Genomic DNA, 26,338 nt, shown 5'->3' with positions numbered 1-26,338 from the left:
ATGAAACTGACAATATCAAGTGGTAGCCATGATACAGAGCAACTGAAACTGTTGTATTTGCTGGTGGGAAAGCAAGACAGAACAGCCACTTTGGAAAGCAGTTTGGTAGTTTCTTATAAATTTGAATATATACTTGTTATATGAGCCTACTGAAATAAAAATTTATGTTCAAATAAGCAACTGTATGCAAATGTATAGTATGCCTTATTCCTAACAACCCCAAACTGGAAACAAACAAACGTCTCTTAGCTGGGGAATAAACTGTGGTCCATCTATAAAGTGGAATGTTACTCAGCAATAAAAAGAAACAAACTACTGATACATGCAACAACATGGCTGAATCTCAAATGCATTATGCTAAGTTAAAAAAGTCAGACTCAAAAGACAACATGCTGTGTTATTCTATTTATACGAAATTCTGGAAGAGGCAAAAATATAAGGATAGAGAATAGGAATGGAAAATAATCAGTGGTTGCCAGCAGTTAGTACTTGACTACTAAGAGGCTGTACAAGGAAATGTTTTGGGGTGATGGAAGTTCTCTGTAACTTGGTTGTGGTGGTGATTAAATACTTTTTATATTTGTCAAAACTTACAGAACTGCACACACACACACACACACACACACACACACACAAGTGAATTTTAGTATGTGTAAATTGAAAAAAAGTTTTTTAAAGAAAAAACCTTCTGGGCTTCCCTGGTGGTGCAGTGGTTAAGAATCCACCTGTCAATGCAGGGGACATGGGTTCAATCTCTGGTCCGGGAAGATCCCACATGCTGCAGAGCAACTAAGCCCATGCACCACAACTACTGAGCCTGCGTGCTACAACTACTGAAGCCTGCATGCCTAGAACCCGTGTTTTGCAACAAGAGAAGCCACTGCAATAAGCCCGTGCACCGCAACAAAGAGTAGCCCCCACTCACCGCAACTAGAGAAAGCCCGCATGCAGCAATGAAGACCCAACGCAGCCAAAAATAAATTAATTAATTTTAAAAAAGGAAAAGAAAAAACCTTTTTAGGCTGTATCTCTTAATATTGCTTCTCTGCTACTTCTCTATTCTCTCTTTTGGGACCCCTATTAGTTTTATGCTATATGCTCTTAATCTTTTCCAAGTCTCATAATTTATCATATTTTTCACTTTTTTATGTAATTGGGTGAATCTCTCAGTATTATCTTTCATTTCATTAATTCTTTGTATTTAAAGAAGCATGTACTCCATCTTAAAATTTTTTAATTTATAATTTCCAAGATTCCTCCTTGGTCCTCTTTTGAGTTGGTCATTTACCACGCCAGAGGATGGCTTGGTCTGGGAATTCTCTCACTGATATTCTCTGCTTCTAGTTAATTCCTGCTTCCAGATCTCGGTGCCTAGCATGCTTGTGGTTTTAGCTCCTACTTATTTCTGTGTGTTGCTTTTCTACTTTCGTCCATAGAAATATATATCTTATATTTGAGCACAACTATATCTTTAAATTTTTAAAAAATATATGTTTTATCTATCTTGCTTTTATCATTTAATCCTATCTGATATTTCCTTATACCACTATGCCTGTGAACCTCAACTGAGGGCAGTTCTGCCCATCAGAATGCATTTGGTAATGCCTGGAGATACCTTTGGCACAATGCACAGGACAGCCCCTCACAACAGATTATCTGGTCCATAATATCTATATTTTTTCATATATAAAAATGAAAATTGGAGGTGTTTTTTCATATTGTTTCACTTTGATAAATAGCCTTATGTAACTTTTTTGTACCATTAATTAATTTCCAAATGTAGATATTTCTGAACCCAAAGAAAACTAAGATTTGAGAAGCACTGTCTAGAAAGTTGGAAATTACTTAGAAAACAACAAAAGTATGGGAACAACAAAGTCTTTATCACCTCATACCCTTACTGGAACTTACAATATGTTCACACATAAAGATCTTCTATTAGATTTATACTTTTAAACCACTTTTTCCCAAAATAATATACTCCTAAGTTGTCTTAAGGCCCTTCAAATTCTATACAGCCTTCTGTGAAAGCTTTCTACAGCTTGCTTTATGCTTAGGTAGCAGATTTCAGAATCTTAATGAATACTTGACCAGCCTAACTATAAATATCTCATGCTTTCTTTATTCTTAATTCTTTTTAATACATACCAGTATTAAGATGTTTGGTAGCAGGGATACGATAATAGAAAAAAACAGAGGACTGCCCTTAATTTGCTGCATGACCTTACTTCACTTACTGCTTTCACCTGGGCCTCAGTTTTATCATCTGGAAAATGAAGGAGTTATACCATATAATTCCTGTAGGCTTTTCCAGTTATAAACCTGTGATACATCATTATTTACATTGTTTTTATTTAGCTTTTGGCTATGATCTTTTACTGTTCCTGAGAAAAAGTAGAGATAAAATGTTTAAAGATTTCTAAGGTCTTTAAAAATTCCTCGTATTTGTTCTTTACAACCCTCACCTACCTCCTTGTAGTGATTGATAATAAAAATCATAAAATGGAAATCCTCTTATGTTGAAGGACTGCAAAGAATGATACTGGAAAAGTAGCATAAAAATTCACAGCTGGTCTGGAAAGGGAGACAACTAGATAAGAAGAAAGGAGGTGACAGCTGTATAAAAACAAGCAAAACCTAGGTCTCAAATTTTGGTAGGGTCAAAGAAATGTGCCCTGGGCCCTAATGAGGATAAGGCCCCAAGTAATTCTCAAACTCAGGATCTTGAAATTTATTAGAATTGCAAAGGACCAGAAGTCAGGTCTCCCAACCTCCTCATTAATGTCTTAAACACTACATTATGTGTTATTAATGCACATTATGTGTGTTTTTATGGGTGTTACTGTGTATTAACACACATTATGTGTTATTAACACTACATTATGTGTTAAGCTATTATGTCATTTAATTTTACATAGAGAATGAAGGTATATGCCTGAAATAATCTTTTATAATTTATTTGTATAGGTTTTTCTAACCACTTAACCTATTTTCTGGCTGCTGGTGCTGTTATTTTGGGAATTGGTTTCTTTGCTTTGGCATCAGCTTTGTGGTTCCTGATTTGCAAACGAAGGTAAGATTTATTAGAATATTTGACTTTTTTTCTTTTAAAAATTCAGTGAAAGATTTTCTCAAATGGTATTAAATTTAAATAACTATAATGATATTGATTCTGTAATTTGATTGGGGAGAGAAAACTTTACATGTTTAGAGTAGCCTGAAAAGAGAAGTCCTAGTAGTATAATAGTCTGAGCAGTATAATAGCAATCTTCATGCATTAAAATTTTAAGGAATAACGAGATCTATTTTATTCTGTAGAAGACATGGGTTTGTATTATAATAGAAGGCTAGAAAACTTTTAAAATTTTGACTACTAATTTAGAGGTTAAAAACATCACTGAGAGAAAAAGACTTTCTTTAGGAGATATTTAAGAAGAGAGCTGACAGAATCTCTGGTATGGTCTAAATGTAGTCTTTTGCCGGAGATGGAAAAAAGATACTTGATACCTCAGTTCCTTTCAACCCTAAAATTTGGTGTTTTTTTATTATTTAATTGGTTCAGTATTTGCTTTGGCTCATGTTAAAAAATTTAAATTGTAATACGATCTTCCCACACACTCTTCCAGTATTCCCTATTTCAGCAAATGAATACATACTATCTATCCACTTGCACAAGTCAGAAAACCAGAAATTATTCACTAATTCATTCTTTCACAGACTTGCAGTGCCACTGGGAGGAGACAGATAATTAACAAATAAAGTGGTCAGGGAATGTCTCTTCAAGTGGGTAGTATTTAATCTGAGACTTAGATTAAAAAAAGAAGCCAGACATGTGACGACCCTGTGGAAGAGCTTTTTTCTAAGCTAATGTGATAGCAAGTACAGAAACTCCAAGTAGGAATGATCTTGGTATTGTTCAGTAAACAGAAAGTCAGTGTGAGTAGACTGAAGTGAGACGGAAATAATGATGAGATTAAAGAGGGAGATAAGGGTCAAATCACACAGGAATTTGTAGGCTAAAACATGGAATTTACATTTTATTATTTCTGCCATCAGAAGGTTTTAAGCAAGGGAAGGATATTATCATCATAATAATAGCTAAAATCAAGGGTTTACTGCATACTGTTCTAAGTGCTTTATATGTAGTTATCTCATTTAGACCTCATAACTGCCCCATGAAGTTGAAGTAATATTATTCCCATTTTGAAGACTACAATGCCACCTATAGATGATTTACATTTTAATAACACTTAAAAATTTGAGATACAGATTTTAAATATATGATGTTGAATTTCAACAAATATATTCCCATGTAATCACAACCCCAGTCAAGATATAGAAATTTTCCATCATCCTGTAAGGATCCCTCATCCTGCTTTCCAGGAATTTCTCCCCACCTCCTACCCAGAGGCAGTCATTATTCTGATTTTTATCACCATAGATTAATTTGGCCTATTCTTGAACTTCATATAAATGGACTTTTTATGTCTGCTTTTTTCACTTAATGTAATATTTTTGAGATTCATTTATGCTGTTGCATTTATCTGTTCATTCTTTTGATTAATGAGTAGTATTACATTGTATGAATTTACCTCAGTTTGTTTATCCATTTTTCTGTTAATGGACATTTAGGTCATTTCCAACATCTAGCCCTTAGGAAATAAGGCTGCTGTGAACATTCTAATCTTTTTGTACATGTGCTTTCACTCCCCTTGGGTAAGAGTAGAATTGGTGGATAGTATGATTAGCTTTAAAAGAAACTGCTAAACAGTTTTCCAAGATGAATGTACGTTCCCGTCAGCAATGTAGGAGAGTTCTGATTCATTTTTTTTTTTTTTTTTTTTTTTTTTTGCGGTACGCGGGCCTCTCCCTGTTGTGGCCTCTCCCGTTGCGGAGCACAGGCTCCGGACGCGCAGGCTCAGCAGCCATGGCTCACGGGCCCAGCCGCTCCGCGGCATGTGGGATCTTCCCGGACCGGGGCACGAACCCGTGTCCCCTGCATCGGCAGGCGGACTCTCAACCACTGCGCCACCAGGGAAGCCCTGATTCATATTTTTAAAAGATTTTTCTTATGTGTCTATGAATCCTGTATGTTAATGGAACAAGAGTAAAAGCGGAGAGGCAAGTTAGGATGCTACTGCAGAGTCCATGTTAAGGATGATTGTGTCTTAGACTAATATGGAAGTAGAGGAGATGAAGAGAAGGGGCTGGACTTGGGGTAGTTTTGCAGGTAAAGTTAGCAGGTCTTATTGATGGATTGGATGAGGTAAGGAAAGATAAGTGAAATGGCAGAGTTAATGCTAATACCTACATTTTTATCATGAGCAACTGAGTAGTTAATCATGCCATTTACTGAGATGAGGAGGTGATTGGGAGGGAAACAAGTTGAGGGAGTGGTGGTAAACTAGGAGTTGTATTTTGGATGTAAGTTTGAAAGCCTATGAAACATCCAAGTAAAAATGTTAGACAGTCAGATATACATGTGTGAATTTCAGGGGAGAAATCAGGGCTGAAGATTTAGGTTATCAATGTATAGAGGGTATATAAAATCATACAACTGGGGGGCATGGAGTCAAGATGGTGGAGTAGGAGGACATGGAGTTTGCATCTCCTCACAACTAGGGCAGCTGCCAGATGCTGGTGGGTGGCCTTGACACCCAAGGGGATGGGAGGAACCCCCAAGTGACTAGGTAGGACATTGGAAGGAGCAAGGGAGGAAGAGAAGTGGAGGTGAGATGGTACTGGCACCCCTGAGGGGTGACTGGGAGAGGGAAGGGGTTCCCATGCCTGGAGAGACCCATTCACCACAAGGAGATTAACAGGGACAGGGAGAGACCCTCAGGGGTTTGGAGGATCAGAGGGGAATGCGGCCAGCGTTTCCCCTGCCCACTCAGGCCCCGGGGAGCATGCTGGGGCCTCAGGTCTGGTCCTCCACCTTCTGAGGACCCTCCATCCACATGGGTCCTGGGGACGTGGGAACAAGAGAAGGGAGAAGAGTAGAGGTGAACAGGGAGGGACCCTAGGGGATGTGAAGATCGGGGGAATGGGACTAGTGTTCCCTGCCACCACTCGGGACCCTGCAAGCCTGCTGGGGTCCCGGGCATGATCCTCCACACTCTGAGGTCAGAGGCAATCTGAGCCCCCTCCAGCCATGCTGAGCCCCGCCCCCCATTCCCACCAGGGCCTTTTCCAGCCATGTGCGTACTGAGCCCAGACACCACCCACTGCCTAAACCCTGCCCCTGCTTAAGTCTCGCCACACACAGCCAAGGTCTTTTCTGGCCCTTTTTTTTTTTTTCCCTACTAGTGTGGTTCCATTTTACCTTTCAGTTGTTGTTTCATTTATATTTTTATTTTTTCTAATATATCTGTTAGTGTTCTAAATTTTTTTAATTTTTATTCCTTCTTATTGTTCTTCTCTCTTTTTTTTTTTTTTTTTTTTTTTTTTGCCATGCCATGTGGCTTCCAGGATCTTGGTTCATGGGCTGGGGGGGTCGGGTCTGAGCTCCTGTGGTGGGAGCACCAAGTCTGAACCACTGGACTAACAGAAAACCTCAGACCCCAGGGAATATTAATCAGAGTGAGGTCTCCCAGGGGTCCTCATCTCACCGCCAAGACCCAGCTCTACCCAACTGTCTGCAAACTCCAATGTTGGAAGCGTCAGACCAAACAACCAGTAAGACAGGAGCACAGTCCCACACATCAAAAAAAAATGATAAGACAAAAAAAAGTATTACATATGGAGGAGCAAGGTAAAAACCTAAAAGGCCAAACAAATGAAGAGGAAATAGGCACCTACCTGAAAAAGAATTCAGAGTAATGATAATAAAGATGATCCAAAATGTTGGAAATAGAATGGAGGCAAAGATCAAGAAAATACAAGAAATGTTTAACAAAAACCTAGAAGAACTAAAGAACAAACAGTGATGAACAACACAATAACTAAAATGAAAAATACACTAGTGGAACCAATAGCAGAATAACCGAGGCAGAAGAACGAATAAGTGAGCTGGAAAATAGAATGGTGGAAATAACTGCCAAGGAGTGAATAAAGAAAAAAGAATGAAAAGAATTGAAGACAATCTTAGAGACCACTGGGACAACACTAAATGCACCAACATTCGAATTATAGGGGTCCCAGAAGAAGAATAGAAAGAGAAAGGTCTGAGAAAACATTTGAAGAGACTATACTCAAAAACTTCCCTAACATGGAAAAGGAATTAGCCACTCAAGCCCAGGAAGTGCAGAGAGTCCCAGGCAGGATATACCCAAGGAGAAACATGCCAAGACACATAGTAATCAAATTAACAAATATTAAAGACAAAGAAAAATTATTAAAAGCAACAAGGGAAAAATGACAAATAACATACAAGGGAACTCCCAAAAGGTTAACAGCTGATTTCTCAGCAGAAACTCTACAAGCCAGAAGGGAGTGGCACGATATATTTAAAGTGATGAAAGGGAATAACCTACAACCAAGATTACTCTACCCAACAAGGATCTCATTCAGATTCGATGGAGAAATTAAAACCTTTTTAGACAAGCAAAAGCTAAGAGAGCTCAGCACCACCAAACCAGCTTTATAACAAATGCTAAAGGAACTTCTCTAAGTGGGAAACACAAGAGAAGAAAAGGAACTACAAAAACAAACCCAAAACAATTAAGAAAATGGTCATAGGAACATACATATCAATAATTACCTTAAATGTGAATGGATTAAATGCTACAACCAAAAGATACAGACTGGCTGCATGGATACAAAAACAAGACCCATTTATATGCTGTCTACAAGAGACTCACTTCACACCTAGGGACACATACAGACTGAAAGTGATGGCATGGAAAAAGATATTCCATGCAAAAGGAAATCACAAGAAAGCTGGAGTAGCAATATTCATATAAGATAAAATAGACTTTAAAATAAAGACTGTTACAAGCAATAAGGAAGGACACTACATAATGATAAAGGGATCAATCCAAGAAGAAGATATAACAATTATAAATATTTATGCACCCAACATAGGAGCACCTCAATACATAAGGCAAATGCTAACAGCCATAAAAGGGGAAACTGACAGTAACACAACAATAGTGTGGGACTTTAACACCCCACTTAAACCAAAAGACAGATCATCCAGACGGAAAATAAGGAAATACAAGTTTTAAATGACACAATAGACCAGATAGATTTAATTGAAATTTATAGGACATTCCACACGAAAGTGGCAGAATACACATTTGTCTCAAGTGCACATGGAACATTCTCCAGATAGATCACATTTTCCAAGGTCACAAATCAAGCCTCAGTAAATTTAAGAAAATTGAAATCATATCAAGCATCTTTTCTGACCACAATGCTATGAGATTAGAAATCAATTACAGGGAAAAATACTGTAAAAACACAAATACATGGAGGCTAATCAGTGAACTGCTAAATAAGCAAGAGATCACTGAAGAAATCAAAGAGGAAATAAAAAAATACATAGAAACAGATGACAATGACAAAAAGCAGTTCTAAGAGGAAGTCTATAGCAATTCAATCTCACCTCAAGAAACAAGAAAAATCTCAAATAAATAATCTAACCTTACACCTATAGCAACTAGAGAAAAAAGAACAAACAAACAGACAAACAAAACCAAAGTCAGTAGAAGGAAAGAAATCATAAAGATCAGAGCAGAAATAAATGACATACTAACAAAGAAAACAGTAGCAAAGATCAACAAAACTAAAAGCTGGTTATTTGAGAAGATAAACAAAATTGATAAATCTTTAGCCAGACTCATCAAAAAAAAAAAGGGAGAGGACTCAATAAAATTACAAATGAAAAAGGAGAAATTACAACTGACACCACAGAAATACAAAGGATCATAAGAGACTACTGCAAGCAACTGTATGCCAATAAAATGGACAACCTGAAAGAAATGGACAAATTCTTGGAAAGGTACAACTTTCCAAGACTGAACCAGGAAGAATTAGAAAATATAAACAGACCAATCACAAGTAATGAAATTGAAACTGTAATTAAAGATCTTCCAACAAACAAAAGTGCAGGACCAGATGGCTTCACAGGTGAATTCTATCAAACATTTAGAGAAGAGCTAACACCTATCCTTCTCAAACTCTTCCAAAAAATTGCAGAATGAGGAGCACTCCCAAGCTCATTCTACGAGGCCACCATCACCCTAATACCAAAACTAAAAATATCACAAAGAAAATTACAGGCCAATATCACTGATGAATATAGATGCAAAATTCCTCAACAAAATATTAGCAAACAGAATCCAACAACACATTCAAAGGATCATACACCATTCTCAAGTGGGATTTATCCCAGGGATGCAAGGATTCTTCAATATATGCAAATCAACCAATATGATACACCATATTAACAAATTAAAGAATAAAAACCATATGATCATCTCAATAGATGTAGAAAAAGCTTTTGACAAAATTCAACACCCATTTATGATAAAAACTCTCCAGAAAGTTGACATAGAGGGAACCTATCTCAAAGTAATAAAGGCTGTATATGACAAACCCACAGCAAACATCATTCTCAATGGTGAAAAACTGAAAGCATTTCCTCGAAGATCAGGAACAAGACAAGGATGTCCACTCTCGCCACTCTTATTCAACATAGTTTTGGAAGTCTTAGACATGGCAATCAGAAAAGAAATAAAAGGACTACAAATTGGAAAAAAAGAAGTTAAACTGTCATTGTTTGCAAATGACATGATACCATACATAGAATATCCTAAAGATGCCACCAGAAAGCTGCTAGAGCTAATCAATGAATTTGATAAAGTAGCAGCATACAAAATTAATGCACAGGAATCTCTTCCATTCCTCTACACTAACAACAAAATATCACAAAGAGAATTTAAGGAAACAATCCCATTTACCATCACAATAAAAACAATAAAATACCTAGGGATAAACCTACCTAAGGAGGCAAAAGACCTGTACACAGAAAACTATAAAACACTGATAAAAGAAATCAAAGATGACATAAACAGATGGAGAAATATACCATGTTCTTGGATTGGAAGAATCAATATTTTGAAAATGACTATACTACCCAAAGGAATCTACAGATTCAATGCAATCCCTATCAAATTACCAATGGCATTCTTCACAGAATTAGAACAAAAAAAATTACAGTTTGTATGGAAACACAAAAGACCCCAAATAGGCAAAGAAATCTTGAGAAAGAAAAGTGGAGCTGGAGGAATCAGGCTACCTGACTTCAAATTATACTACAGAGCTACAGTAATCAAAACAGTATGGTACTGGCACAAAAACAGAAATAGAGATCAAATGTACAGGATAAGAAGCCCAGAGAATAACCCACGCACCTGTGGTCACCTAATCTATGACAAAAGAGATAAGAGTATACAATGGAGAAAAGACAGTCTCTTCAATAAATGGTGCTGGGAAAACTGGACAGCCACATGTAAAAGAATGAAATTATAACACTCCCTGACACCATACACAAAAATAAACTCAAAATTGATTAAACACCTAAATGTAAGATTGGACACTTTAAAACTATTAGAGGGAAACATAAGAAAAACACTCTTTGACAAAAATCACAGCAAGATCTTTTTTGACCCACCTCCTAGAGTAATGAAAATAAAAACAAAAATAAACAAATGTGACTTAATTAAACTTAAAAGCAAAGGAAACCATAAACGAGACGAAAAGACAACCCTCAGAGTGGGAGAAAATATTTGTAAATGAAGCAATGGGCAAAGGATTAATCTCCAAAATATACAAACAGCTCATGCAGCTCAATATCAAAAAAACAAACAACCCAATCAAAAATGGGCAGAAGACCTAAATAGACATCTCTCCAAAGAAGACATACAGATGGCCAAGAGGCACATGAAAAGATGCTCAACATCACTAATTATTAGAGAAATGCAAATCAAAACTACAATGAGGTATCACCTCACACTGGTCAGAATAACCATCATCAAAAAATCTACAAACAATAAATGCTGGAGAGGGTGTGGGGAAAAGGGAACCCTCTTGTACTGTTGGTGGGAATGTAAATTGATACAGCCACTGTGGAGAACAGTATGATGGTTCCGTTAAAAACTAAAAATAGAACTACCATATGACCCAGCAATCCCACTACTGGGACATACCCTGAGTAAACCATAATTCAAAAGGACACATGTTCATTGGAGCACTATTTACAATAGCCAGGAGATGGAAACAACCTAAATGTCCCTTGACAGATGAATAGATAAAGAAGACGTGGTACATATATACAATGTAATATTACTCAGTCATACATAAAAAGGAACGAAATTGGGTCATTTGTAGAGGTGTGGATGGACCTAGAGTCTGTCACAGAGTGAAGTGGGTCAGAAAGAGAAAAACAAACATTGTATATTAACTAATATATGTAGAATCTAGAAAAATGGTACAGATGAACCTATTTGTGGTCAAGAATAGAGATGCAGACACAAGAACCGATGGGTGGACATGGGGGGAAGGGGAGTGTGGGATGAACTGGCAGATTAGGATTGACATAGATACACTACCATGTGTAAAATAGATAGCTAATGGGAACCTGCTGTAAAGCACAGGAAGCTCAGCTCGGTGTTCTGTGATGACCTAGATGGGTAGGATGGTGGTGGGAGGGAGGTCCAAGAGGGAAGGGATATATGTATACATATAGCTGATTCACTTCATTGTACAGCAGAAACTAACACAACATTGTAAGGCAGTTATACTCCAATTAAAAAAAAAGTCATACAACTGGATGAGACTAACCAGGGAGTGATTGTTTAAAGAGAAGAACATAGGACTGGTCTTCAGCTCACCAATATTAGACATATAGAAAAAGAGTAGGAAGAATCTACAACATCTGAAAAGGAAAAGCAGAAAGATGTGTGGTGTTAAGCAAGTCAAAATTAGAAAATGTTTGGGCTTCCCTGGTGGCGCAGTGGTTGAGAGTCCGCCTGCCGATGCAGGGGACACGGGTTCGTGCCCCGGTCCGGAAAGATCCCACGTGCCGCGGAGCGGCTGGGCCCGTGAGCCATGGCCGCTGAGCCTGCGCGTCCGGAGCCTGTGCTCCGCAATGGGAGAGTCCACAACGGTGAGAGGCTCGCGTACCGCAAAAAAAAAAAAAAAAAAAAGGTTGAAAAAGATGTGGATAGAGAAATAAGTTTTGGAATAGCGACATGGAAGTTATTGGTAGCCTTGAACAGTTTTGGTGGAGTGATGTGTTCAGAAGCTGACTTTTGTGTAAAGTACAAGAGAAAATTCAGACAAGTATATACATCCTTTTAAGAAGCTTTTTTTTTTTTTTTTTTTTTTTGATGTTGGGGAGTTGCTGAAAGGGGCAGAAACTGGAAGAAATTGTGAGGTCAAGGAAGGATTGTTTTGTTTTGGTTTTTTTCCCTTGAAAGATGGTAGACATGCTTGATATCTCCCTCTGTCTTTCCCACCCCTACTAAATTCGAACCATCACCGAGTTCTATTTATTTTACTTCATTAATTGCCCAAATCTATCCATTTCTCTCCATTATCGTTGACACTACCCTATCCAACTTATCATTATCCCCCACATAGTCCTACAGAGTTATAACTGACCCTTTATCTTCACTATACTCCTCATTTAATCTCTCCTTCGCACTTCAGCCAGATATTTTCCAAATGCAGATCTGATCAAGTCACCCCACCCTTCCACCCCATTCCCACTACATTATAAAGGACTTGCTATTGCTTTTAGGATGAAGACAAAGTCACATGACTTTTAAGGCCCTGCATGTCTGCCCATGCATACTCTCCAGTTTCATCTCCACCTTTCCCTCTTGCTTTCTGTGCTTCTGCTACACTGTCCTAATCTGGCCACTAGGTCTTTGCACTTGATATTCTCTCTGACTAGAATATTCTTACTCCTACAACTCCCCTCCTCCACTACACTCTATCTAATAACTACTCCCATTTCTTCAGATGCCTAATTCAATCATCTCATCCTCAGAAAAGCCTTCCCTGACCTCTCTAACCAAGTTAATTCCCTTTCTTATATACTCACAGAGTAGCAGGTAGCTTTCCTTGATAACACTTTCCACAGTTGTAATTTTTCATTTTCTTGTGATTGTTTTATTAATACCTGTCTTCCTTGCTAGTGTTTAAGCTCCATGAGAGCAGTGACAGTTCCATGAGTATAGTGGCTGTGCTTTTTTTCCCCTGCCACTGTATATACAACATCCAGTTTAATGCATGGCGCATAGTAAGTACTCGGTAAATATTTGTTAAGTCAATTGAATTCAATAAATGAATGAATTTTAATTGTTAATACTGCAATAAGTAACATAATATGATCTCTTGAATTAATTTGGAAAATTTCTAGTACCTCGGAAAGAAGAAAAGGCAATCAGCATTATTTTTTAAATTGTTAAGTTTAGAATTACTATTAGAAACTACATTCCTTTATACTTAACTATCTTTGATCCGCTTTGATCAGTTTACTTGCTGCTTCATTATTTCTAACCTTCTCTCAAAATTTCTTGTGACTGCATGCATAAAGATCACAGGTACTCTTCCCTTGTAAGTCATTAGTTTCAATTCAGTTTCCTTCTACTTACTTTTGCCAGAGACATTATTAAATATAAAATTGGCCACTGAGTTCCATTTCATTTAATTTCCTTTGCCATTAAAGGCAAATCTATGAAAAGACTGATTGACATTAAATCGATTAATTATCTCACAACCAGAGAGAAGGTTATCAAAAACTGATGGTTAATCTTCAAACTGGAAATATTAACCCTGCGAAGAAGTAGCTTAATTTATGTTCTATGGACAAAATAGGTGTAATGAAGTCAGTAACATATGAAAAGGGAATATATAAGTTGATTTGTGCTTTTAAAAATAAATATATAATATATTCTGATTTTAAAACGTTTATGTAGAACTGTTGGAAACAGAATAATTTTGTTTTATAATTCATGTTTAATAATATTCTCTATAAAATATTTTTCAGAGAAATATTTCAAGATTACAAGTTTAAAACAATTGATGAGAGATGCAGACAAAGACCATCAAAGGCAAAGATTAAATCTCAGTGTGTTTTTATTTCTCAAAATTTTCATACTGGAAATTTCCAATTACAGGTAGTGTGTAATATTTTATAGCAATGTTTTCAAATAATTTCTTTTGACACCATGTCATTAGCGTTGTTGTCTTTAAATTATTTAAACTATCCACTATTATTTTTAAATTTGAGGTACAATAACAAGGAGCTAAATTTAAATTACCCAAACTAGTTAGAGTTTATATTACAGGAAACTGAAAGATTAAATGAAAATGTCTCCTTCTACAGTTGCTTCTCTGTATCTCTAGCCTGAGAACCTGTATTCCCCATATTGGAATTGTTACAGGGATGAAGATAAATGGCATAAAAAAACAAAGCAAAAATTGCCAAGCCTATCAGAAGAAAGAGATTTGGAGATAAGAGGATACTCAGATAACCAAATAACCTAACCAAACCAACTAATTGAAATTAAATACAAAATGCTAATTGAAATTAATAAGGCTTTATTAAGGCTTCATTACATTCTGAGCTCTGGGCCCTACCTATTGAGGATAGTAAGATACAAACCCTACCTTAAAAGTGCTAGTGTAGTACAAGTGGGAAAGGCAGACACATAATTAACTTTCTGTTATATGGCATCAAAATAGTTGTATGGACAATGTAAAACAAGGGAGACACCAGTAGAAATTTAAAACTATGATATAGCTAATCAATGCATTATTAAATTTTATATGTTTTGGACTCCACATCTAATATAGTCTTCCCTTTTTCTATTACATTTCTGAGACTCATCCAGGTTGGTGCATATACCCATCATTCGTCATTTTTTATTGTTATATCATATTCCATTGTATTAATATATCAAATTTTATGTTATGGACATTTGAGTTGTTTTCAGTTGGGTTTTTTAAAGGAAATTTCCACAGGGAATGTACCTAACAGTAGAATCACTGACTCATGGGGTTTGTGCATGTTTAATATTATTAGATAACTTCAAATTATTTTCCAAAGTAGTTTTGTCAATATACATTCCCCTCAGGCATGCATAATTGCTAGGATTGCTCCATATCAACAAATACTGATGTTTTTAAGCTCCTAAATTTTTAACAATCTGATGGATGTGTAATAGTATCTCACTGTAGTTTTTTCTTAATAGACTTAATTTTTTCAAGAAGTTTTAGGTTCACAACAAAATTGAGAAAAAAATAGAGTTCTCATATACTCCTTGCCCCCATACAAGTGCAGCCTCCTCCACTATCAACATCGTGCACCAGAGTGGTACATTTGTTACAACTAATGAACCTACACTGACACAACATCACCTAAAGTCCATTGTTTACATTAGTATTCACTCTTGAATCCTACATTCTATGGGTTTTGACATATCTATATATAGAGAGAGAGAGACAGACAGACAGACAGACAGACAGGCACACACACACATGCACACAGAGATAAACAGGAACAAAGAGACAGAAAGACAGAGAAACAGAGATGTATGTACCATCATAGTATCAGACACAATAGTTTTACTACCCTAAAAATCTTCTTGTTCCATCCCTGTTCATCCTTCCCTCCAGCCAGTGATTGTTCAGCTGTTTCCATAGTTTTGCCTTTTCCAGAATGTCATATAGTTGGAATCATACAGTATGTAGCCTTTTTGGATTTCTTTCTCTTATTAATATGCATTTAAAGTTCTCTCTGTCTTTTTACGGCTTGATAGCACATTTCTTTTTGGTGCTGAATAATATTCCATTGTATGGATCTACTTCAATTTATTTATCCACTCAGTTACTGAAGGACATCTTGGTTGCTTTCAAGTTTTGGCAATTATGAGTAAAGCTGCTATAAACATTCATGAGCAAGTTTTTGTGTGGACATATATTTTCAACTCATTTGGGTAACTACCAACAGCATGATTGCTGGATCAAATGGTAAGAGGTGTTTAATTCTGTTGCCAAACTGTCAAAGTTTTTTTTGGCTGCATTGGGTCTTCGTTGCTGCGCACGGGCTTTCTCTAGTTGTAGCGAGCGGGGACTATGCTTCATTGCAGTGCATGGGCTTCTCTTGTTGTGGAACACGGGCTCTAGGCGTGTGGGCTCAGTAGTTGTGGCATGTGGCCTCTAGAGCACACGGGCTTCAGTAGTTGTGGCACGTGGACTCAGTAGTTGCAGCTCGCAGGCTGTAGAGCGCAGGCTCAGTAGTTGTGGCACACAGGCTTAGTTGCTCCACAGCATGTGGGATCTTCCCGGACAAGGGATCAAACCTGTGTCCCCTGCATTGGCAGGCAGATTCTTAACCACTGTGCCCCAGGAAAGTCCCACTCTACTTTTATTGACTTCTTTAATTTAAATGTATTAATTTAATTTGTTGAGGTGTTCTTTTATTTTAGTTCGTGCTTTTCAGTGTAGAAGTCCTTCACATTTGTTTTAGTTTTATTTATAGTTATTTTTATGCTATGGTAAATAGTATTGATTTAAAAATTTTATTTCCCAACTGTTGTTAGTAAATATAAATACAATATATTTATCTTATCTTATTCTGAATTATAGACCAAAAAGTTGCAGAGAAATTACCAAACTGTCCTGTATACCCATCACCCACTTCCCCCAATGACATCTTATATAAGTATACTTTATGAAAAGTATACTTTATTATAAGTATACATTATCAGAACCAGGAAATTTAGGCTACAGACCTAACTCAAAGATTACCAGTTTATGCATGTACTCACTTTTTGTTGTTTTTATATATAATTCTATGACATTTTATCATATGTATAGGTTTGTATAACCACCACGACAATCAACATACAGAAGAATTGTTCCATCACCATAAAGGAACTCCCTCATACTACCCTTTATAGTCACTCCCCCACTCCCTTTCCCTAACCTGTGGCAACCACTGATCTTTTCTCCATCACTGTAATTTCTTCATTTCTAGAATGTTATATAAATGGAATCTTATAGCATATGGCCTTTTGAGCTTGGCCTTTTTTCACTTAGCATAATGCCCGTAAGATCCCTCCATATCATTGCATGTATCAATAGTTTTTTCCTTTTTTATTGCTAGTAGTGTAACATTGTGTGGCAATATCACAGTTTGTTTAACCATTTATCCATTGAGGAGTATTTGGGTTGTTTCCATTTAGGAGCTATTACAAAATAAGGATGCCATGATCGTTTGTGTATAGGCTTTTTGGAAAACATTAGTTTTAGTTTCTCTAAAATAAATGCCCAGAAATGCAGTTCCTGGATCATGTGGTAAATATGTTTAATTTTTAAAGAAATTTCCAGATTGATTTCCAGATTGTACCATATTACATATCCACCAGTAACGTATAAGATAATCATGTTTTTGCATCCTCTTTATCATTTGGTACTTAGCAGCATTTTAAAGTTTAGCCATTTAAATGTGTTTAGTGATCTTAATTTGCATTTCTTTAACGGGTAGTGATGTTGAACAGCTTTTCATATTTTTAATTTTCTGCCATCCATATATCTTCTTTGGTGAAGAGTCTCTTCAAGTCTCTTGTGCATTTTCTAACTGGATTACCTTTCTGTTTAAGTTAGAGAGTATATTCTGGATACAAGTCTTTTTGTCAGATATGTTATTACTAATATTTTCTCCCATTTGATGACTTGTGTTTTCATCCTCTCAAAATGAAAAACAGCATAAGTTTTAATTTGGTTAAGTCCAATTTATCCATTTTACCTTTTTGTTTTGTTTTGTTTTTATTGAAGATGGTTGAGTTACAATGTTGTATTAATCTGCTGTACAGCAAACTGATTCATTTATACATATATAGACATTTTTTTAATATTCTTTTCTGTTACAGTTTACCATAGCATATTGAATATAGTTCTCTGTGCTGTACAGTAGGACCTTGTTGTTAATCCATTCTGCATATGAAAGCTTACATCTGCTAACCTCAACCTCTCACTCCCCCCTCCCCCAACCCCCTCCCCCTTGGTAACCACTAGTCTGTTCTCTATGTCTGTGATTCTGTTTCTGTTTCATAGATAGGTTCATTTGTGTCATATTTTAGATTCCACATATAAGTGATATCATATGGTATTTGTCTTTCTCTTTCTGACTACTTCACTTAGTATGATAACCTATAGTTGCATCCGTGTTGCTGTAAATGGCTTTATATTTTGTTCTTTTTTATGGCTGAGTAGTATTCCATTGTATATATATATATATATATATATATATATATATATATATATATCACATTTTCTTTATGTATTCATCTGTCAATGGACATTTAGGTTGTTTCCATGTCTTGGCTATTGTGAATAGTACTGCTATGAACATAGGGGTGCATGTATTTTTCTGAATCATAGTTTTGCCCAGATACATGCCCAGGAGTGGGATTGCTGGATCATATGGTAATTCTATTTTTAGTTTTCTGAGGAACCTCCATACTGTTCTCCATAGTGGCTGTACCGACTTACATTCCCACCAACAGTGTAGGAAGGTTCCCTTTTCTCCATACGCTCTCCAGCATTTGTTATTTGTAGACTTTTAAATGATGGCCATTCTGACTGGTGAGAGGTGGTACCTCAATGTAATTGATTTGCATTTCTCTAATATTAGCACTGTTGAGCATCTTTCATGTTCCTATTAGCCATCTGTATTTCTTCTTTGGAGAAATGTCTGTTTAGGCCTTCTGCCCATTTTTCATTGGGTTGTTTGCTTCCTTGTTGTTGAGTTGTATATTTTTCCTTTTTGAATCATACTTTAAGTGTCATGTCCAATAACTCTTAGTCTAACCCTAGGTCACAAGGATTTGTTTCTAAGTTCTCTTCTAAAAGTTTCTTAGTTTTAGGTTGCTTTGTTTTATATTTAATAGCTTTATTGAGGTATAGTTCACATACCATACAATTTGCCTTTTTAAAGTGTCTAATTCAGTAGTTTTTAGATAGATATTCACAGAGTTATAGAACCATCTTCACAAGCAGTTTAGGACACCTTTATCACCTCAAAAAGAAACCCTGTACCTTTAGCAATCACTGCCCCTCCATTTTCCTCCAATCCTCCTAGGCCTAGACAACCACTAATCTATACTTTCTGTACCTATAGATTTGCCTATTCTGGAATTTCTTATAAATAGATACATACAATATAAGGTCTCTTGTATCTGCCTTTTCATTTAGCATAATGTTTTCAAGGTCCATCTGTGTTATTGCATATATCAATATTTTATTCTTTTTCGTGGCTGAATAATATTCCATTGTGTGTGGATATATCACATTTTGTTTATCCATTTATCAGTTGAAGGACATTTGAGTTGTTTCCACTTCATGACTATTATGAATAATGTCACTATGTATATTCGTATACAAGTTTTTGTGCAGGTATATGTTTTCATTTCTCTTGGGTATATACCAAGGAATGGAAATGCTGTGTCATATGGTAACTCTATGTTTAATTTTTGAAGAATTGCCAGACTTTTTTCCAAAGTGACTGCACCGTTTTATATCCCCACAGGTAGTATATGAAGATTATATTTTGTGGCACCCTTGTTAACCCTTGTTTTTAACCTGTCTTTTTATTATAGTTATCCTAGTGGGCATCAAGTGGTATCTTGTCATGGTTTTGATATGCATTTCCTTAAAGCCTAATGACGTTGAAAATACTTTCATGTGCTTATTGGATATTTGTATATCTTCTTTAGAGAAATATCTATTCAAAGCTTTGTCCATTTTTAAAATTTGGGCTATTTGTCTTTTTGTTGTTGAGTTTTAAGTATTCTTTATATATTCTAGATACATATCCTATATCAGATATATGATTTGTAAAAATTTTCTCCCATTTCATGGGTTGTCTTTTCTTCTTATGGTGTTGTTTGAAGAACCAATGTTTTTAATTTTCTTGAGTCCAGTTTACCTAATTTTTTCTTTTGTCGCTTGTGTCTTTGGTGTCATATCTATAATCATTCCTTAATTGAGGTCATAAAGATTTATACCTCTGTTTTCTTCTAAGAATTTAATAGTTTTAGCTATTATATTTAAGTGTTTGATCCATTTTGAGTTAGTTTTTTGTATATAGTATGAGGTATTGATCCAACTTCACTTATTTGCATGTATAAACCTAGTTGTCCCAACACCATTTGTTGAAAAGAGTATTATTTTCCTATGAAATTGTCTTAGCACTCGTGTCAAAATCAACTGATTGTAAATATAAGCATTTATTTCTGGAATCTCAGTTCTATTCCATTGATCTATATATCTGTCCTTATACCAATACCACACTGTCTTCATTGCTATAGCTTTGTAGTAAGTTTTGATATCAGTAAGTTCTCCAACTTTGTTCTTCTTTTTCAAGATTGTTTTGGCTATTACCATTTTACATTTTATATTTCTATCTCTGATCCATTTTTAGTTAATTTTTGTATAAAGTGTGAGGTTTAAATCAAAGTTCATTTTGGGGGGCTATTAATGTCATATTATTCCAGCACTAATTTTTGAAAAGGCTATCCTCTTCCATTGAATTGTTTGTGCAAATTTTGTGAAAAATCTGTTGGGCATATATGTGTTAGTCTGTTTCTGCATTCTCTATCTGGTTTATTGACCTGTGTGTCTATCTCTACCAATATGACACTCTAGCTGTATATTAAATTATAAATTGAGCAGTACTATTTTCTCCAATTCATTCTTCTTTTTCAACATTGTTTTAGGTTTTCTTATTCTTTTGCATGTCCATATACATTTTAAGGTGAACTTTAGCTAGAAAAAAATCTTGTTGAGATCATGATGAAAATTACCTTTTTTTTTTTCTTTCTTGGCTGCACCACGCAGCATACCCCACACCACATGGGGGTCTTAGTTTCCCGACCAAGGATCGAACCCATGGCCCCTGCAGTGGAAGTGTGGAGTCTTAACCACTGGAATGCCAGGGAAGTCCCAAGAGTTACATTTAGTTTATACATTAGTTTGTAATGAATTGCCATCTTTACTACAGTTGACCTGTGTTCTATGACCTTTATAAATAAATTTATTTATTACTTCTAGTAGTTTTTTTGAGGACCACAAAAGGTTTTCTTCATGTACAAGCATGAGATCTGTAAAAAACATCAGTTTTATTTCTTTTCCAATGTTTATGCTTTTATTTTATTTTCGCATCTTATTGCATTGGATGGGACCTCCAGTATAATGATGAACAGAAGTACTGAGAACAGATATCCTTTTTATATTCTGATCTTAGAATACATTCAGCTTTTCATCATTAAATAGGAAATTAGCTATAGATTTTTTGTAGATGCATATAGTCAGATTGAGGAAATTCCCTTCTATTCCTTTTTTCCTGAGAGGTTTGTCTGTTTGTTTGTGCCATGAAGGGTTGCTGATATTGCCAAATGCTTTTCCTGCACCTTTTAAAATTGTTCACATGAGTTTTCCTCTTTTATTTTGTTAATGTGAATTACATTGAATTTCAAATGTTAAATCAACCCTGTATTCCTGGAATAAACCCCACTGGATTTGATTTACCAATATATTTTAAATAATTTTTGCATCTATGTTAACAAGGGATATTATTCTATAATTTTCTTATCTTGTAATATCTGGTTAGATTTCGGTATCACAGTTTTATTCTCGTCACAAAACAATAGGGAAATGGTTCCTCCTCCTCTACTTTCTGAAAAATTTTTGTGTAGAATTGGCTATATTGCCTTCTCAAACTTTTTTCTAGAATTCACCAATGAAGTCATCAAGGTCTGGAATTTTCTTCAAGAGAAATTTTTTTTTTTTTTTTTTTGGTGGTACACGGGCCTCTCACTGTTGTGGCCTCTCCCGTTGCGGAGCACAGACTCCAGATGCACAGGCTCAGCGGCCATGGCTCACGGGCCCAGCCACTCCGTGGCATGTGGGATCTCCCCGGACTGGGGCACGAACCCATGTCCCCTGCATCGGCAGGTGGACTCTCAACCACTGCACTACCAGGGAAGTCCGAGAAAATTTTTGGCTATGAATTTAGCTCCTTTAACAGATGTGGAACATACAAAATATTTCTATTTTGTATGTTTTAGAAATTTTTTTCAGTAAATTTGTCCATTGTACCTAAGTTGTTAAGTTTATTGGCAGAAAGTTTTTAGTAGTTTCTTCTTATTATGCTTCTAAAATCTATAGAATCTTTAGTGATGGTACTCTTCTTATTCCTGATATTTCTCTTTTCCTAAATCAGTCTTGCCTGGAGTTTTATGCTTTATTATTCTTAGACTTTTGTTCTTTTATAATATAAACATTTAATATTTAAATTTTCCTCTAAGGCCTTCTTTTGTTGCATCTCACAAATTTTATGTTTTGTTTTCATAATTATTTAGTTCAAAATATTTTAAAATTTCCATTATCTTTCAATGATATTGACATTTTTGAAGAATACAAGCCAGTTATTTTATAGATCATAGACTGTTCCTCAGTGTGACTTTTCCTTGCAGTTTATCACGTCTGAAGGCGTACAGTGTACATCTGCTCTTCACTGGTGATTTTAGCTGATCACATAATCAAGATGATGTCTGTTCTTTCCTCACTGAATTATTTCTGTTTTTACCCTTACAGTTAATAAACAAGCTGTGTGGTGACACTTTGAAAACATGTAAATATCCTCCTCTTCATCAAACTCTACTTACTAGCTATATAAATTATTATTACTTGAGCTAATCTTTACAAAACTGTAACAATATGATGATTTTCTAATTCTGCCACTCCCATCCATATTTGTCATTTGGCTTTCTACTGTGAGAAAGAAGCCCTACCCTCTTCCTTATTTTATTTATTATTAATATAGACTCATGGATTTCTATTTTATTCAGCAGATTATAATCCATTACTATCACTATTTTGATGCTCAAATTTTCCTAAATTTAACCAGTGAGCCACTTGTTTAAGATTATTCCTCTTTTTTATACATCCCCATCATTTTTTTGAGTCTTTACTTACTTCTGATACTATAGTATCATTTTGAAAGAATACTCATTGTATTAATATCCACATATCCTAACATATTTAAAGATTTCCTTACTTTTAGAATTTTAAATTGTAGGTTTTAAAAATGCTAAACAATGTTGTGATGAACATTCTGGTAACTGAATATTTATACAAATCCAAAATTATTTACCTGGCATAATAAATTTCTAGAAATGGATTTGTTAAATTGCCCTCCAGAAAAATTATACCTATTTATATATAACAATATATAAGAATGCCCATTTTGTCATTCCCTTAGTTGGGGTAGAATTTTAATCAGTCTAGGACCTTACTCTGTGGTTTCCAGACCAACAATATCAGCATTACCTGGGAGCCTGTTAGAAATGCAAAATCTCAGACCCTATCCCAAACCTATTGAGTTAGAATATGCATTTTAACAAGCTCCCCCAGGTGATACATAGGCACGTGAAAGTGTGAGAAGCAATGTTCTAATATAATTTGTACAGGAGTCACAAATTGAATTGGTCCTAAATCCAGGCAAGGTAAGTCAGGAGCCTATACTGGCATTTATATTAATAAAAGTTGAAAATGACCAAAAAGTAAAGTAAGTTGTAAAAAAAAAAGTACTTATGTGTTATCCTATATATCCTATATACATATATATATCCTATATACAAAGTAAGTTGTAAAAAAAAAAAAGTACTTATGTGTTATCCTATATATATGACCAAAAAGTAAAGTAAGTTGTAAAAAAAAAAAGTACTTATGTGTTATCCTATATATATGTATACCCTATATATATGTATATCCTAAGCAAGCCTTTTTCGGTGAACAAGACAATGAAAATCAGCATAGAATACCCACACTCTTCCCCTGTAACACGAGACAGTATTATCTCTCTGTCTTCACCCACTGCATACCAAACACCCTATGCACTAACTCATTGTTTATCTAGTGGTCTAAGGAAAAACTGAATCAGAACTGCTTGAGGAGTGTGTTACACTGCATACTCCTAAACCCTACTGCCAGAAAATCTGTTTTAGTAGGGTCTGATATTATGTCCAAGAATCAGCATTTTAATAAACACACCAGGTGATTCTGATGCCCTGTTTGAGAACTACTACACCACCACACTTCCCAGAACACATCTGGAATGTATTGTTTGATCAAATGTTTTACTTGCTTCAAAAGAATAGTCGCATTTTTATAAAAGCCTTCTGCCAGAATTCACTTTCTTGTTGTTATTAGTTAATAGAATGAGCAAGTCTAGGAATTGTAATTACTTTTTTAGCCCTCTCTAGTTTTAACCAAGTGACTCTAAGTTAGTGAGAATGGAGAGAAATAATCCTATTGAACTCTATTTCACCCTTCCTTCCCTATCCTGGAGACTGCCTTCTTGAACCAATTCACATTCTTTTCAGATGATACCTCAACACTTTTTCTTTCCTGTCAATATAGTTTGGTAAAATAAATTCATATCGTGGAAAATATGATTCTATCAAAAATTTATTATGATGTTAAAATATATTATTCTTATATAAATATATATCAAATTGTTTAAAAACTATTAATTTTTAAAACACAAATAACATTTTTTTATGTAGGAGGAGCAAAGAAAAAAGGAAAGAGCACATAAAAAAGGTACTTTCTCTCAACAATTTATTAGAATAAATTGTAATCAACTTCCAGCAATTCACATTTTAAAGAATCAAGAGGCTATCCTAAATATATCCTAAGTATCTAAATATTTTTTTAAATCATAAAAACTCAAGGGAAACTTTTATTAGTATATGAATGGGCATATATTTTTTAGAAAACAAGATTTATAATGTCTTGTCTTAAATTAAAATGTGAAATTTTAATTTTTGTCCCTTCTTTAAATCCAAAGGTATCACAGTCAATGCCATATAGTAATGATGGAGAGTTAAAAGACATGAGTGTTTTGTAACCCTTTAAGATATTGACTTAGTACCTCAAATCATTACCCTCCTACATAATTTTAGAAATGCTGAATATAAAATGTAATAAGGTATTTAAAACAGCATTAACAATGTTATATATTCATATCAAAAATTAACATGTAAAATATTATAAAAGATATTTTAGGATATTGTGTAAATGTGATCTTTTCTAAAACTTAACATTTTTTATTTACAACTGTGCAGCATAAATAATGTAGTGGGAGAAGCACGGGACTTAGAGTAACACAAATCTAGATTGAAGTCCATTTTGTATCTGATTTTGGTGACATTCCTTTAAGTCTCAGTCTCAGTCATATCTTTTGTGAAGTAGGGCTAATAACTACCTTGAAGAATAACTGAGAGGATAAATGAGATCTGGAAGTATATTGAACTGCTTTGTAAATTGTAAGGCACTATATGAATGTTAGTTGTTACTTTACTTGGTATAAAGCCAACTCATAGGCCCTTCCCACTGTGGATCAAACATTTTGTAATCTACCTGCTTAAGGAGGCATTTTAAAATTTATTTTTTAAATAAGACAATATTTAGCTATAAATAGTTAAGAAACTGTCTACCATCTCTAATTTTAAGGAACATTCCAGAACTGAGCTTTCTAGCCTGTTTAGAATCTTCTCCTGTTAAAACAGGTTGATTTTATTTAGAATAGATTTTTGTACTCTTGATTATCATGAAAATATTGCTGATTCCCCATTACATACTTAACATTGTATGGATGATGATAGCAACTTAGCATTTTCACTGTTGCATCATCCTGTTCATTAAAACCCTAAGAAGAGTTTGAATTTTAGAAAGTAACATTATCCTTATAATTAAGATTTGGCTCATAAATATGTAATATTCATAGTAAATCTAATTTTTTTTACAGCAATTAAAGATTATTCTAAAGATGAATTCTGCCTTGCAACAAAAATGGTCATTTGTGACTCCTCAGAGACTAGCTCGGCAACAAATCCCGGCAGTGTTACCTTAAGCTTATCAACGTTACCATCTGATTCTTATTACAGCCAAAGTATAGAAGTAACTGATGACTGGTTTTCTGATGATTCCCTAGTGAAAAAGAGCCCTCCAATGCCTTTTCTCAGGGAGCCTGTAATGGAGAAAGTATTTTCATACTTGTCAACCATTCCATTAGAAGAATGTACTGGAAATGTACTAAATATGACACTTTATGATGGTCAAAAAGATGACAACATTAAGGGAATATTTACACGAAGAAATACAGAGGTTGAAATACAAAACCTTCAACATAATATTGAATGACTTTTTTCTTTTGAAACTTTGTGTACACTGAAATCATGTAAAGTTAAAACTGAATTACCAGCTTCTGAGTCTCTTAACATGTCCATGCTAATATTGCTTTCTTGATCTTTAC

General features: G+C 35.1%; 1 protein-coding gene across 1 annotated transcript; it reads left to right on the top strand.

The window, feature by feature from the left end:
• On the top strand, nucleotides 1–26,301 carry C1H1orf185 (chromosome 1 C1orf185 homolog). The gene is made up of 5 exons (XM_073802781.1): nucleotides 1–100; nucleotides 2,968–3,073; nucleotides 14,000–14,129; nucleotides 24,588–24,624; nucleotides 25,832–26,301. The coding sequence occupies exons 1-5, from the start codon at nucleotides 1–3 to the stop codon at nucleotides 26,224–26,226; spliced, it is 768 nt and encodes a 255-aa protein (XP_073658882.1). The 3' UTR covers nucleotides 26,227–26,301.
• Nucleotides 26,302–26,338: the final 37 nt, after the last annotated feature.

This window comes from Tursiops truncatus, chromosome 1 (genome assembly GCF_011762595.2).
Source record: "Tursiops truncatus isolate mTurTru1 chromosome 1, mTurTru1.mat.Y, whole genome shotgun sequence".
Taxonomy (NCBI): domain Eukaryota; kingdom Metazoa; phylum Chordata; class Mammalia; order Artiodactyla; family Delphinidae; genus Tursiops; species Tursiops truncatus.
This window is presented reverse-complemented; position numbering and strand designations above follow the sequence as displayed.